We start from the raw sequence: 15,322 nt of genomic DNA, 5'->3' as shown, positions 1-15,322 counted from the left end.
TCTTGGGAGGAGAACAATGGCCAATCTCGATAAAATAGTGAAGAGTAGACACATCACACTGGCAACGAAGATCCGCATAGTTAAAGCAATGGTACTCCCCGTAGTAACCTACGGATGTGAGAGCTGGACCATAAGGAAGACTGAGCGAAGGAAGATAGATGCTTTTGAACTGTGGTGTTGGAGGAAAGTTCTGAGAGTGCCTTAGTCTGCAAGAAGATCAAACCAGTCCATACTTCAGGAAATAAAGCCTGACTGCTCATTGGAAGGAAGGATATTAGAGGCAAAGATGAAGTATTTTGGCCACATCATGAGAAGACAGGAAAGCTTAGAGAAGACAGTGATGCTTGTGAAAATGGAAGGAAAAAGGAAGAGGAGCCGATCAAGGGCAAGATGGATGGATGGTATCCTTGAAGTGACTGGCTTGACTCTGAAGGAGCTGGGGGCGGTGACAGCGGACAGGGAACTCTGGCGTGGGCTGGTCCATGAGGTCACGAAGAATCGGAAGCGACTGAACAATAAACAACAAGAATAACCATTTAGTGGGACCACACCCTAGTGAGACTATAAAATTGACTTTTTAAAGTTACAGTTACTTTGCTAAAGGAGTAAAAGTATCATTTGTTAAGTCACATACTGTAGTTACAGCTTAGTTACTCATAAATGGAGCTAATTACTAGGAGCATGTCATTTCCAACCAACCTTTTTTAACATATGGCTTGCAGATTTCTATTTTACATCTAATTTACTGAGAACTGCCTTTCAGAAGCACAACCCTGAATTGCAATAAGAAGCAGCCATTTGGGCATCATTAGAGTCTAAAATATGCTCTGCTTGCTCACATTTTAAAGATTCAATCAATAAGGAGAAAGAAAGAGCCCAATAGTTGAAGATCCCAATCCTATTAATATTAATGATGAATCCAAGACTTTCCTCCCTCCCTCCCTTCTCTTGAGTGATTCATGATCCAATTGATCTGACCCAGTCATGACCCCTTACTAGATTATTTATCAGATTTTAAAGCCTCGTTTTCCTACTCTTTCCCTCTCTTAATCAAGATCTTTATTTTCAAATGTACTTTCAAATGTAATGTATGATGGTAACAAACTAAAAATCTTCACTATTATCAATTCAGTGTTGTTTCTGACTATCCATAGCATCCCTGCCATAACTCAGCAAAACCTGCCTCTGCCTATCCTTTTACTGGCAGTGGAATACTGCCAAACACTTCATAAAGCGTTCTCACATTTCTTTATTTCACACACTGGCAGAGTCTCTAATCATTGCAACATGGCCAGAAGGAATGGCTTACAACCTATTGCCAAGTGAATGAGCTCATTCACCGCAGCCAACATTTTGTTACTGGCTGGAGACTCCGCACAGCAGCAATAAAGCATTTGTTCAGTTTAAAAAAGGACAGTTTGAAGTATTCCAAGCTGTATCCCATCATTTTCAAAGCTGACTAACATGCAGTACCCATAGATAGTCTTTTGATATGGAGTTCATTTCAGCAAATTATCGCACCTATTATTTCGCTATGCTTTTCACTCTGTTATACTGAGACTATAGATCACATACTTTACAACACTGCATAGAAAATAAAACACTTCACTGTTCACTCTGCTCAAATAACCTTCAGGCACCTCAGTGTAGAAACTTTCATAGTGAAATTATGAATACTATTGGACAAGCATACAGAATCCTAATTAATGTTATATACAGGAAGAATATTTTGACAAGCGCATAATGGAGAATTCAAATTAAGGGCACCACTATAAATATTTTATCAAGATCAGCTCCAGCTGTATGACACATATGACTGTGTGATACATTCTTCTATATAGTACAATCTTCAGTCTCTTTCACGAGGTGTTCATGTTTTGCAAGATATATAAATTGTATCTCTAAATGCTCAACTGCAATAGTACATCTTTGAGGTCTGGGAATAAATATAGATTGGAGAGGGGGACATAATTGTAATGAGAGTCAGTATGTTGCAGTAGCTTGAATGCTGGATTATGACTTTGAAGACCCGGGTTCGACTCCCTGCTCAGCCATGGAAACCCATGGGTAATCTTGGGCAAGTCACATTCTCTCAGACTCAGAAGGAAGCAAAGACAAAATTCATTTGAACCAATCTTGTCAAGTGATAAGTTCATCTTAGAATCCTCATAAGTCAGAAACTATTTGAAGCAGTGGTTCTCCACCTGTGGGTCCCCAGGTGTTTTGGCCTACAACTCCCAGAAATCCCAGCCAGTTTACTAGCTGTTAGGATTTCTGGATATTGAAGGCCAAAACATCTAGGGATCCATAGGTTGAGAACCATTGATTTGAAGGCACACAATAACAACCAACAACAATTCTTCTGGGGAGGAATGTCCTAATTTGCCCTCGGATGAATATATTCCAACTCCTATGTTCCTAGTTGACCGGAGTATATGTTTGTATGTTTAAAGGTGTAATTAATTGTGAGGAGAGGAAGGATCACAAATTTGCATATCTCAAGATAAAGAAAGGACCAAGATATCTATATTCTTCATACTTCCTATCTCTGCAATTAATGACACTTTTGGACACACACACACCATGTTCGCCTTAAAATGTCTATCTACCCCATTACTCTCCACTTTGTAGCACACATAAAAATATCTGGGTTTCTATCTCATTCTCTTTCCTTGCTCCCATGGCTTCAATTTTAAAGACGGTGGCTGGCCCCCAATGCCTCCTTTTAATTCCCACTGCCCCATTTTTCAACTTATTTTTACGGAAACTGTATAATTTAATGAAATTGCATCTATCTAATCATTTTTCTATTCCAAAATATGCTGCAAAAAGCTTTTGAAGTTGGTCCCCTTTCTCTCATCATCTCTGAGCAGTCTTTCTGCCCAACCAATGATCCCCCTCATCACCCACCCACCCCAAGAAAGGACAGCAGTGACAGGGGAAAGTACAGAATCATCTCTGGGAATAATTTCAAGGTTTTATTCCAAACAATGTATACATCCCACTATCTCTTTAAAACGGAAAAAGGGAACAACAAGAAGAGAAACGTTCACGAACCCTGGCATTTTTATCTGTGTTCCAAACTAGAAGTGGATAGGACAGATTTTAAAACTTGACATGTGTTTGCACAGATTTACTTATATACAGAGGGAGGAAGTATCAAGAATTGTCATATTTTTTGGTTGAGGAGGATTACTTAGAAACAAAATTGTCTGCAAATATTTAAAAAGGAGGGTTGCAAAGTCAATAATAATAATAATAATAACAATAGTAATAACAGACGGACTACCAACAAAGGCACAACTCTGTGGCCCAAATGATTCATTGCAACTTATGTCACAAGTACTACCTATCAGCAGTAAAGAATTGGTGGGATCATAAACCCGCAAAGGTATTGGAAAATGAACACGCAAAAATACTGTGGGACTTTTGAATCCAGACTGACAAACTTTTGGAACACAATACACCAGACATCATGATTGTGGAAAAGAAAAAAAGTTTGGATTATTGATATCGCCATACCAGGTGACAGTTGCATTGAGGAAAAACAACAGGAAAAACTCAGCCGTTATCAGGACCTCAAAATCGAACTGCAAATGCTCTGGCATAAACCAGTACAGGTGATCCCAGTGGTCATTGGCACACTGGGTGTCATGCCAAAAGATCTCAGTCGGCATTTGGAAATAATAAACATTGACAAAATCACGATCTGTCAACTGCAAAAGGCCACTTTACTTGGATCTGCACGCATCATTCGAAAATACGTCACACAGTCCTAGACGCTTGGGAAGTGTTCAACTTGTGATTTTTTGATAAGAAATCCAGCATATAGATCTCGTTTGCTGTGGTGTCAGTAAAATAATAATAATAACTGTATTTATATTCCGCCCTATCTTCCCGGAAGGAAGGGTGGATTCCAAACATAAAAGGCAAACATTAAATGTCCAAACACAACAATACAGCCATAGTAACAAAAATTGGCAACCCTACATAGAAAAACAAATTATGACTTAACAACTAAAATTAAATAAAAACACAGCCTGTTATGTCAGACAAAACATCAAACTTCGAACAGGAGCATCAATTTCCCAAATACATCTGGAAGGGGTCATGACAAGAAGAAACATTACATGCAGTAGATATCAATCAGAACACCCTCATAATGGAAGACTCCTCAGTCCTGCTTAGGACTTCATCACACTAGAGCACTGATCCACTTTAAATTCAGTTGCTGCCTCCTGCAGAATTCTGGAGCTTGTAGTTTAGGGAGGGGCCTTTAAACTGCTCAGGCAGAGCGGCCTCACTAACTACAAAATCCAGAATTCTGCAGACGGCAGCAATTGATTTAAATGGATCGATGCTCTAGCAGGCATGAGCAAACTTCAGCCCTCCTGGATTTTAACTCCCAGAAATCCTAGCCAGCTTACTGGATGTTGGGAATTCTGGGCTGGAGTCCAAAACACTTGGAGGGCTGAAGTTTGCCCATGCCTGTGTGTAGTTTGATGAAATCATACTCAGAGCCGAAGCATAAGGGTTATTTACAGACCATCATCCATAACTTATTGGCTATAAAATTATCTTGAAAATTAAAGCAACATTGTTAAAGGGTAGAAGCTGGAGAAATGGGTATTACATATGGTTAAATATGGTAGATCCATAATTTCTACACATAAATCCTTGATCTCACAACATGAAGTAATTAACAAGGACTGATGTATCCTAATTAAAACCTATATTTAACATTTGCTCGGTTTGTTGGTTGCTTGATTTCTTTACTGTTTAGAAAGAAGACCAGGAGTGCACATGAGCGTGTTTACTCCTCAGAAGCTGAACATGTATTATATTGGCTGCAGAATCCAGTTCTTTATTACAGGAATTAAGACTTGCCACAATCAGACCTGATAAAGGGTCTGGATAAAGATTCTAAGATCAAGGAAACAAAAATTTCAAATTAAGTCTTCTTATTTGCACTCTAGATTTTAAGATAGGGAAGCTGAGTAGCAGAACACATTAACTGCAATATGCTGGCTCTTCCAATATCCGAATCTGTGATTTTATACAACATGGTAATAGTAAAACTTCCCATTGCTTCACTGCCCCTCAAATGTTTTACTTGGATATACATCTTGGTGACTCACCCATATGTGGTTTTTGAGGCTAGATTACAATAGCTATAGCCTTACCCAAGATATACAAGGTCACTCTCATGTCATAAAATCTGGTCAGCATGAAAACCATAGAAAGCAACAACAGTGAGTACAGCTGCTACTTTATAATAATCTGCAGTCTCTTTTGTCAGGGAGTTGGTTACCATGATACTCAAAGACATTTCATCCTAATTTCATGCAAGAAAATTATAAGCAGAGTAGTTACATTTTGGAAGGAAATATCAAAGAATTATGACTGAAAATTGAAATGGCAAATTGAAGATTACAAGACAAGACAAAACAACATCTGAGACCCTGTAGAGTGTTCATCTCACCACAACCTGCTTGCAGTGCAAATACTGTACTTTTTATGCCACTACAAAATTGTAGAGACGGCTTGGTTTTTCTGCTTTCCAACTTACTAAACCTCTATGAAAGCATCACAAGTAAAGTGTCCAGAAATCATAAAGCAAAACTAAATATACAGTAAGAACATTACAATATGGATTCTCAGAATTTAATATTCAGTGTTGTGTAACTCACCCACCACAACTAGCAGCACTGATAAGATTATGAATCTATCAGGAACTGAAGGAATTGTGTGGCTTCCTTTTTTGTAACTTTGATACTTCATAAGACAAACCAATCTGTCATTTATATAAAAACAAGACAGTACGGCAGGCCCTTGGTATCCTATGAAGCTACAAAATAGGTAAGTTTGAGAATTCTCAAGGGTGAGCAGCAGGACAGAGAAAAGAGGTAAACATGTGTAGACTTCATGTACCCCAAGAAAGGAGTAGTAAAGAGAGTAGGGTCTCCTTGAATGTTGCAAGCATCTACCCATTCTATGGAAGCAACTGAAAAATAATTAGCACTGGAGCAATAAGTAGCGTGGTGTTTTGTAATTTTATACTGTCTTGATAAATTACATCAACAATTTATTTAACTTAAAAGAATGTGTACGTGCGTATACAGATATATGTATGTATGCATGCACGCAATATAACCCCATATCCATGGAGAAAATATTCCAGGACAAAACACAGGCAATCCCTAGGTTACAAATAACTGAATTTGTTTCGAAGTCAGAACAGGTAATTTTTAAAGTGTAACTCTAGCCAAAAATACCTATTTTTTAGTTTTGGATAGCATGGGAAAGGGATAACACCCCTGTAGTGTTTGTTTGGCTCTCTGTGTTCCTATTCAGAAGATTTCACCTCATTTTCTGTGCCTGTGACAACTGCATTTTGAGAAAAAATGTCTTGTGGAAACAAGGATTGGTGAGAAAGCTTCAGTGGAGCACATTTTCCCCATGAAAAATCTTTCAGGATTTTCCCTTCCAATGGGTAGATTTCTCTCACTTCCTGTTGTTTTACCCCCGTTCTTAACTATGAATTTTTTGTAAATCAGATGTTTGTGACTTGGGGGCTGCTTGCATAGAAAACTGAAACTCTCGATAATAATTTGACTATCTTTGGGCTGGACACATACAACATAATTGCACTGGAGGATCTAGAGAGGTCCATATTTTTTTGGGGGGGGGGATACTTTTTGAAATGAAAGTAAGGGAAACTCTATATCAATTCCATGGATATGGGCATAGTACTGTATAGAAAGAAAGAAAAACGAATTTTCCAATTGGGAGAAAGCAAGGAGAGATAAAGAGCTATCCCAAATTTGCATCCCAGCCCCCTCTTTTTCCCCTCTCGACAGCATATTTAGCATTTCAAAGGTTTAGGAATTGGCAAGGGATCCAGACACTACCCAGTCACAAGATCTGATCAGCCACAATGAATGGAATGGGATGTCATGTGAAAATGTGTTGTCTACAGATGTAATTTCGTCACTGTGGCCTTGGCCAGCTTCCCTCAAAATGTAAGTGAACAGATTATGAAATACCTAATTTTGAAGTCATCTGATTATTCAGCAAATTCCAGGAAAAGGAAATAGCAAATGCAAAAGGAAATCTGACATTACAATCTGAATAAGCTCCATTATTTTGTTTTACACTTTAGACTTAAAACTAATTAGGTTGAGGGGTTTAATCTTTGATCTAGAATGCCAGTGTAGAAGAGTAGTTTTCACTATCACTTCAGAAACTTTTTATTAATAAATGAAAGCCTACAGGACAAAAAGCAATCAATGTAATAAAATTTTCTTTTCATATAATGTGCAAGGAAATGGTTACATTTTTTAAATATGGAATCATTCAAAGTAGGAAGTGACACTTGATTTAATAGAACCCAGCAAAGGTTCAAACAACAGCAGTTATTCTGGGACTGTGAAACCCTTTCTGTTCTGTTTATTCTTAATAAGACAGAATTACCCCCACAAAAGTCCCAAACTCCAAGGCACATGCCCAATATATTTTGTATGGAAGTCTTCAACAACCCACTGACTCTTCAGATATATCGAACTGAAACGCCACTCAAACCTTGTTAGCAAGTTGGAATGATGAGTGTTACTGTTCAAAACATTTGCAAGGCATCTGGTTGGGAAAGACTGCTGCACAGATACTAACAGGTATTTATTGATCTTGTGTGCCTTCAAGTCAATTCTGAGTTATGGAGACTCTAAAGTGGTCAATCATGGAGTTTTCATAGCAAGACTTACTCAGAAGGGGTTTGCCTTTGCCTTCAACTGAAGCTTAGAGAATGTGACATGTTAAAGATCACCCAGTGTGTTTCTATGGCTAAGCAAAGATTCAAACCCTGTTCTCAAAAGTGTCAGTTCAGCGTTTAAGCTACTACCATACTGGTTATCACCCAGAAGATATCCTAACAGAAGTGTGAACTGCTGTTACACTCTTTGCCTGTACAAAACACCTGTTACATTAGTGCTGAGCTACTGGTGATTTATTTCTCACAACATTTATGAGAGGTCTGTTTCCTCTGTAGTTACACTGGGGGACAGACCCTTGAAATGTCCAGGCTCCTGTCACCTCTGAGCCATAAAACCTTTCCTCGGCCTTGCCTATTATTTACTCTATTTATATCCCACCTTTCTCTACCCTGAAAGGGACTCAAGGCGGCTCACAGGGTTGTTGCTGTGACTTCAAAGCAGTGAAGAAGAAAACTTGCTTTGAGTTCATTGGAAGATAGGTGGGACTAAAATGTAAAGTTGCCACCCTGAGTCTCATTTTGGGGGAACAAGGTGAACACTCAAGGATGTAATTTTTGGGCTGGGATATGATGACCATGTGACTGGCCAAAGAAAAGATGGATGGACTCCATCAACAAAGACATGAATGATGACAACCTGAGCTCCGAGGATGCCCAAAGCAAAGCCCTGTGGAAACGACAGTCAGAATGCTAACTCCTCCATTGAGAAAATAGCTCAAAAAGAAGAAGATACAGAAGTTGTTTGTAAGCAAGTCACTGTATACACAAGTTGGTAGATTAAGCTACAAAAAATATCATGCTGCAGGCAAAAATTATGTAAACCATGCAGCTTCTAAGGAAACTGAAGTAGCATACATGTTCTCTCATTATATGGCACCATTTTTCAAAAACCAAGCTGACATCTGAATCAGGATCACTTTCGCACTGCACAATTACACCACTATTATTCCACTTTCATTGACATGGTTCATTGCAAGTTCTACAGTGCCAGTACTTTGACTCAGAATGCATGACCCTCCTGGTAAAGGACCATTGCAAGCAAATTGATGCTCAAAATTCTACAACAACAACGTTTCTATACATATAGCAAGAAAAGTCAAATGTTCAAGCTGGGTTCAGGAAAGGAAGTGGCACATGGGATCATACTGCAAACATACATTGGATAATGGAGTTCACCAAATAATTTAAAAAGATAATCAGCCTGTGCTTATTGATTATAGCAAAATATTGTGTCGATTATGAAAAATTATGGATTGTTCTTAAAGACATAGGTGTGTCACAACATTTGACTGTCCTGACGCATAATCTGTATTCAGGATAAGAGTCAGGACAAAATACAGAGAAAAGTTTCCAATGGCCAAGGAGGAATGAAAAGTCGAAGAAGGAACATTAATAATTTATGAAATACAGATGACACCATACTATAACAAAAATAGGTAAGATTTGGAACAATTATTGAAATAGAAGACAAGGAAGAAAATGCAAAGACAGGCCATTAAGAAAACAAATATAGTGGCTGTGGAACATAAGGAAAACAAAAATGTGGCCACAGATAATAGTTGGAACAGACTACATGGGCCATCCAGTCCAACCCTCTACCATGCAGGAAAAGCACAAAGTACCCCCGACAGATGGCCATCCAGCCTCTGTTTAAAAGCTCCAAAAGAAAGAACCTCCACCACATTCTGAGGCAGATAGTTCCATGGCCGAACAGCTATTATAGTCAGGAAGTTCTTCTTAATGTTCAGGCGGAATCTCCTTTTCTGTAATTTGAACCCACTGCTCTGAGTCCTAGTTTCCACAGCCGTAGAAAACAAGCCTGCTCCCTGCTCCTTATGATCCCCTTTCACATATTTCTACATGGCTAATATGTCGCCTCTCAACCTTCTTTTCTGCAGGCTAAACATACCCATCTCTTTAAGGTGCTCCTCACAGGACATTTTAGTTGCCCTCCTCTAAACAAGATATTGAATGTTTTCCTGTGTGTGTGTGCTGTAATCCTCCCTGGGTCCCCTTGGGGAGATAGGGCGAAATATAAATAAGGTGTTGATGTTGTTGTTGTTGTTGTTACAGCAAAAGATTTCCCATCCTATGGCTCAGTCATTAATCAAATGGAGCTGCAGTAGTCTTCTCATTCCCAAATCAGAAGACTGGAAATGAACAGAACAAGTAGTTTGACATTTCAGGCAGCAAGACCTGAAATGTCAAACTACATCAATTAACACAAACATAAGCTTTGTCTGTGCCATCTATCTCCCATTTCTATGGAAGGCTCTCAAAGTACAGCCCTCGAACTAGACCTGGATCAACTTATCTTGGACTGTAAAGGCACATCCACACTGTAGAATTAATAGAAGTTGATACACTTTAGCTGTTATGGTTCAATGCTACAGAATAATGGGAGCTGTACCTTGGTGAGGCACCACCTCTCTTTGCAAGAGGTGGCCAAATATCTTGTTGAACTATACACTTTCCATGACTCCAAAGCATTAAGCTAAGCTAGTGGTATTAAACTACATCAATTCGACAGAGTGGATGAATGGTCCTCTGGGTGTTTTGGACTCCAACTCCTACAATTCCTAACAGGCGGAAGGCTCTTAGGATTTGTGGGAGTTGAAGTCCAAAACATCCGGAGGGCTAAAGTTTGCTCATGCCTGATCTACAGAGAAGGGCTATTTACATAAATGGACCAAACTTGGCACACAGACTTTCAATGACTCACTTCACGCCCTGGTGTTTTGGGGCAGGATGGACCATGGATGATGGGATTTGCAGTATTTTCAATCGCTTTGGCTCCTGCAGACCACTGCAACCCTCATGAATGACAGACCTTGACCAAACTCGGCACACAGATCCCCCATGATCTATTTTGTGTTTTGTTGCGGTTTGATGGAGGATGGACCACAGATGATGAGGTTTGCAGTACCTTCACTTGCTTCTAGAGACCATTGCAACCCCCATGAATGGCAGACCTTGACCAAACTTGGCACACAGACCCCCCATGATCCATTTTGTGTCTTGCTGCAGTTTGATGGAGGATGGACCACAGATGATGAGGTTTGCAGTACCTTCACTTGCTTCTAGAGACCATTGCAACCCCCATGAATGGCAGATCTGGAGCAAACTTGGCACACAGACCCCCCATGATCCATTTTGTGTCTTGCTGCAGTTTGATGGAGGATGGACCACAGATGATGAGGTTTGCAGTACCTTTCCTTGCTTCTAGAGACCATTGCAACCCCCATAAATGGCAGATCTGGACCAAACTTGGCACACAGATCCCCCATGATCCATTTTGTGTCTTGCTGCAGTTTGATGGAGGATGGACACAGATGATGAGGTTTGCCGTACCTTCACTTGCTTCTAGAGACCATTGCAACCCCCATGAATGGCAGACCTGGACCAAACTTGGCACACAGGTCCCCCATGATCCATTTTGTGTCTTGCTGCAGTTTGATGGAGGATGGACCACAGATGATGAGGTTTGCAGTACCTTCCCTTGCTTCTAGAGACCACTGCAACCCCCATGAATGGTAGACCTTGACCACACTTGGCACACAGACCCCCCCATGATCCATTTTGTGTCTTGCTGCAGTTTGATGGAGGATGGACCACAGATGATGAAGTTTGCAGTACCTTCATTTGCTTCTAGAGACCATTGCAACCCCCATGAATGGCAGATCTGGACCAAACTTGGCACACACATCCCCCATAACCCACTTTATGCCCTGGTGCGATTTGGGAGAGGATTTGGGAGTGGGTTATGGGGGATCTGGGTGCCAAGTTTAGTGATGGGATTTGCAGTACCTTCATCCTTCCCTGCCAAAGAACCAAACTGCAATTCCCCTGATTCCATGGCAGTCAAAGTGGTGTCAATCTGAATTAATTCCACAGCGTAGACGCGCCCAAAGACAGAGGATGGGCAGCAAATGGCAAGCAATAGCCCCCCCCCCCCCCGAAAGAGAGAATGGTACACGCCTGACTGGCCTGTATTAAAGGAGACTGTTATGAAACGGCTGCCAGCCATGTGGGATGCGCCTCAACCATTTCTTTCCAGTCAGGATAAGATATAGCAGCTGCTTCGACGGGAGAAACTTCCCTGGCGGAGGCGCTTTCCCAACCCGCAGAAAACAAAGCGAGCCTAGGATGGCTCCCCCTCTTCTCACCTGAAAGTGGAACATTCCTGAGACGACGACGCCGCTCCACCTGAGGCTGACGCCGGGCCGCCGCCGCCTCTTTTGTTGAAAAGCTTCTGGAACAGAGTCGGGGCCATGCTGCCGCTTCAGGAGAGGCGGGACCGAGAGGGAGAGCCCAACTCAGCTGGCAGCCCAACTGTCAGGAATCCCTCCTGCCGCGCTTACAGCGGGAGCATCCATGGCAGCGGCCGGCTGGGCGGGGGAGGGGGGGTGTGCTTCGGACGCGCTTAACGGAACACCCCTTTCTCTCGCGTGTGTGCGGCTCCTCTTTCCATCTCTCCCCCTCCCCTTAAATGGAAGCCGCCCAGTCCGTCAGTCATATGACTGGCCGAGAGAGAGAGAGAGAGCCGTGCGCGCGCAGCGCCCCCTTGCGGCCGTCTCGAGCCCGCGCAGCTTAGAATCCCTGCGGAAACGGACATGCGCACAAGAGGGGCTTGCTCCATCCTAATGTTGTCATAGGGTCCTTGGGGATTTCGTTCTTAAAGGGATACGAGCCTACTTTTAATGGAAGAAGAAAAAGAGAAACAGAAGAAGAAGAAAGAAGAAGAAGAGAAACAGAAGAAGAGGAGGAAGAAGAAGAGAAACAGAAGAAGAAGAGAAACAGAAGAAGAGAAACAGAAGAGAAACAGGAGAAGAAGAGAACTAGGAGAAGAAGAAGAGAAACAGAAGAAGAGGAAAAAGAAGAAGAGAAACAGAAGAAAAAGAAGAGAAACAGAAAAAGAAGAGAAATAGGAGGAGGAGAAGAGAAACAGAAAAAAGAAGAAGAGAAACAGAAAAAGAAGAAGAGAAACAGAAGAAGAAGAAGAAAATCATCATTCATCATATCATATTTAATTACTTATTAATCGCCCTCCATCCGAGAATGCTCTAGGCAATTTACGGCTTAATTGTAAAAGATAAAATACATACATACAGAAATTAAAATTAACAGAGATCGAATGCTCTAGTAAAAAGCCAGGATTTAAGTGCTAGAGTAAAAGGTCCTAAGTCACGCATGGTTCTCATATAGAATGGCTCACGCATGGCTCTCATATATAAGAAGAAGGAGGAGGAGGAGGAGGAAAAGAAGCAGCAGCCGCGGCAGAATATGTCAAGGAAAGCCAAGAGCCTGCTTTAATTGTAGTCAGTAATCGGAAACTTCTCAAAGCACAGCAGACAAAGAACCAGTACAAGAAAACTGCACTCCAAACCAGATCTGACAGCTGGCACAACAAAGCATTGCATGGGCAGTTCCTTGACAAAATTGAAGGAAAAGTTGACAAGGAGAATACCTGGTTGTGGCTCACGAATGGAACACTGAAGAAGGAGATAAAAAGCCTGATTCTTGAAGCCCAGGAGCAAGCCATCAAATGCAATTAAGCCAGGATCGAAAAATCAGCAGATGACCCAAAATGCAGACTGTGCAAGGAAGCTGATGAAACCATGGATCATATCCTCAGCTGCTGCAAGAAAATTGCACAGACTGACTACAAACAGAGGCACAACTCTGTGGCCCAAATGATTCACTGAAACTTATGTCACAAGTACCACCTGCCAGCAATAAAGAATTGGTGGGAATTATTAACCCGCAAAGGTCGTAGAAAATGAACATACAAAAATACTGTGGGGCTTTCAAATCCAGACTGACAAAGTTTTGGAACACAATACACCAGACATCACGATTATAGAAAAGAAAAAAGTCTGGATTATTGATGTCACCATACCGGGTGACAGCCACATTGCAGAAAAACAACAGGAAAAGCTCAGCTATTATCAAGACCTCAAAATCATACTGCAAGGGCTCTGGCATACACCAGTACAGGTGGTCCCAGTGGTCATTGGTGCACTGGGTGCCGTGCCAAAAGATCTCAGCTGGCATTTTGAAACAATAAACATTGACAAAATCATGAGCTGTCAACTGCAAAAGGCCACCTTAATTGGATTTGCCCGCATCATTCAGAAATACACATAGTCCTAGGCACTTGGGAAGTGTTCAATTTGTGATTTTTTAAAAATATGAAATCCAGTTTACAGATCTTGTTTGCTGTGTGGTTTTGTGTCAGTAAAACAACAACAACAAATAATTGATAATATGAGAATAGGAATTTAATCTTCCTTCTTGGCACACTGGGGTCCCTTCTAACTGTATGTGTCTAATAATAACAAAATAGAATAATAATCTATATATATAAATTTGTTAGGGGCATCCAACGAGGAAACAAAACTCAAAAACCCCCCAACGAAACTTAACCAAAATTCCCATGCCCATAACACAACCCACAAGGTATAAACATACCTACTCAAAATGAAAAACAACACAACAACACACTCACAAAACGGCAAAACAACAAAACTCAAAAAAACCCCAACGAAACTTAACCAAAATCCCTGTGCCCATAACACAACCCACAAGGTACAAACATATCTACTCAAAATTAAAAACAACACAACAACACACTCACAAAATGGCAACACAACAAAACTCAAAAATCCCCCAACAAAACTTAACCAAAATCCCCGTGCCCATAACACAACCCACAAAGTACAAACATATCTACTCAAAATGAAAAACAACACAACAACACACTCACAAAACGGCAAAACAACAAAACTCAAAAATCCCCCAACAAAACTTAACTAAAATCCCCGTGCCCATAACACAACCCACAAGGTACAAACATATCTACTCAAAATGAAAAACAACACAGCAACACACTCACAAAACGGCAAAAGAACAAAACTCAAAAAAACCCCAACGAAACTTAACCAAAATTCCCATGCCCATAACACAACCCACAAGGTACAAACGTATCTACTCAAAATGAAAAACAACACAACAACACACTCACAAAACGGCAAAACAACTGAGCATGCGCATTGGCGCCCAGCCGCAAGTTCCCTGGTGCGCACACATGGCCTTCCGGCCAACGTTCCCTCTGCGGAAACCATGCCCACTCCAAGCCCCGCCGCGCCGCTTCCCGCACACACACACCCCCTGCCGCACACACACACGCAACCCCACGCTCCATCACTCCCCCCGCCGCCGCATACACACACGCAACCCCACTCCCCCCCCCCCCGCCACACCCACACACATGCAACCCCACGCTCCATCACTCCCCCCACCGCCGCACACACACGCAACCCCACTCCCCCCGCCGCCGCACACACACACGCAACCCCACTCCCCCGCCGCCGGACACACACACGCAACCCCACGCTCCATCACTCCCCCCGCCGCCGCACACACACATGCAACCCCATGCTCCATCACTCCCCTGCCCCAATCTTACCTCCTTTTACTTCACACCACCTCCAAACCCCACCCCGCCCCTTCCCGCCCTGTCAAAATCTAGGAAAGACAGGAAGGAAGGAAAGA

General features: G+C 41.7%; 1 protein-coding gene across 3 annotated transcripts in view; it reads right to left on the bottom strand.

Annotated features, from left to right (window-relative positions):
- FNIP2 (folliculin interacting protein 2) overlaps positions 1 to 12,295 on the bottom strand; it is a 61,206-nt gene extending 48,911 nt beyond the window's left edge. Inside the window, exon 1 of one of the 3 annotated variants that reach the window (XM_060778776.2) lies at positions 11,935 to 12,295. In XM_060778776.2, coding sequence (XP_060634759.2) covers positions 11,935 to 12,041 — 107 coding nt within the window. In that variant the 5' untranslated portion in view covers positions 12,042 to 12,295. Of the gene's footprint in view, positions 1 to 10,490; positions 10,978 to 11,934 lie in introns of those variants that run through there. The other 2 variants (XM_067468702.1, XM_060778774.2) reach the window with 2 other exon arrangements.
- Between the last annotated feature and the right edge of the window lie 3,027 nt (positions 12,296 to 15,322).

The sequence above is a fragment of the Anolis sagrei genome, chromosome 5, assembly GCF_037176765.1.
Source record: "Anolis sagrei isolate rAnoSag1 chromosome 5, rAnoSag1.mat, whole genome shotgun sequence".
NCBI lineage: Eukaryota > Metazoa > Chordata > Lepidosauria > Squamata > Dactyloidae > Anolis > Anolis sagrei.
Note: the sequence above shows the minus strand (reverse complement) of the source record. Positions and strands in the feature narration are given on the sequence as shown.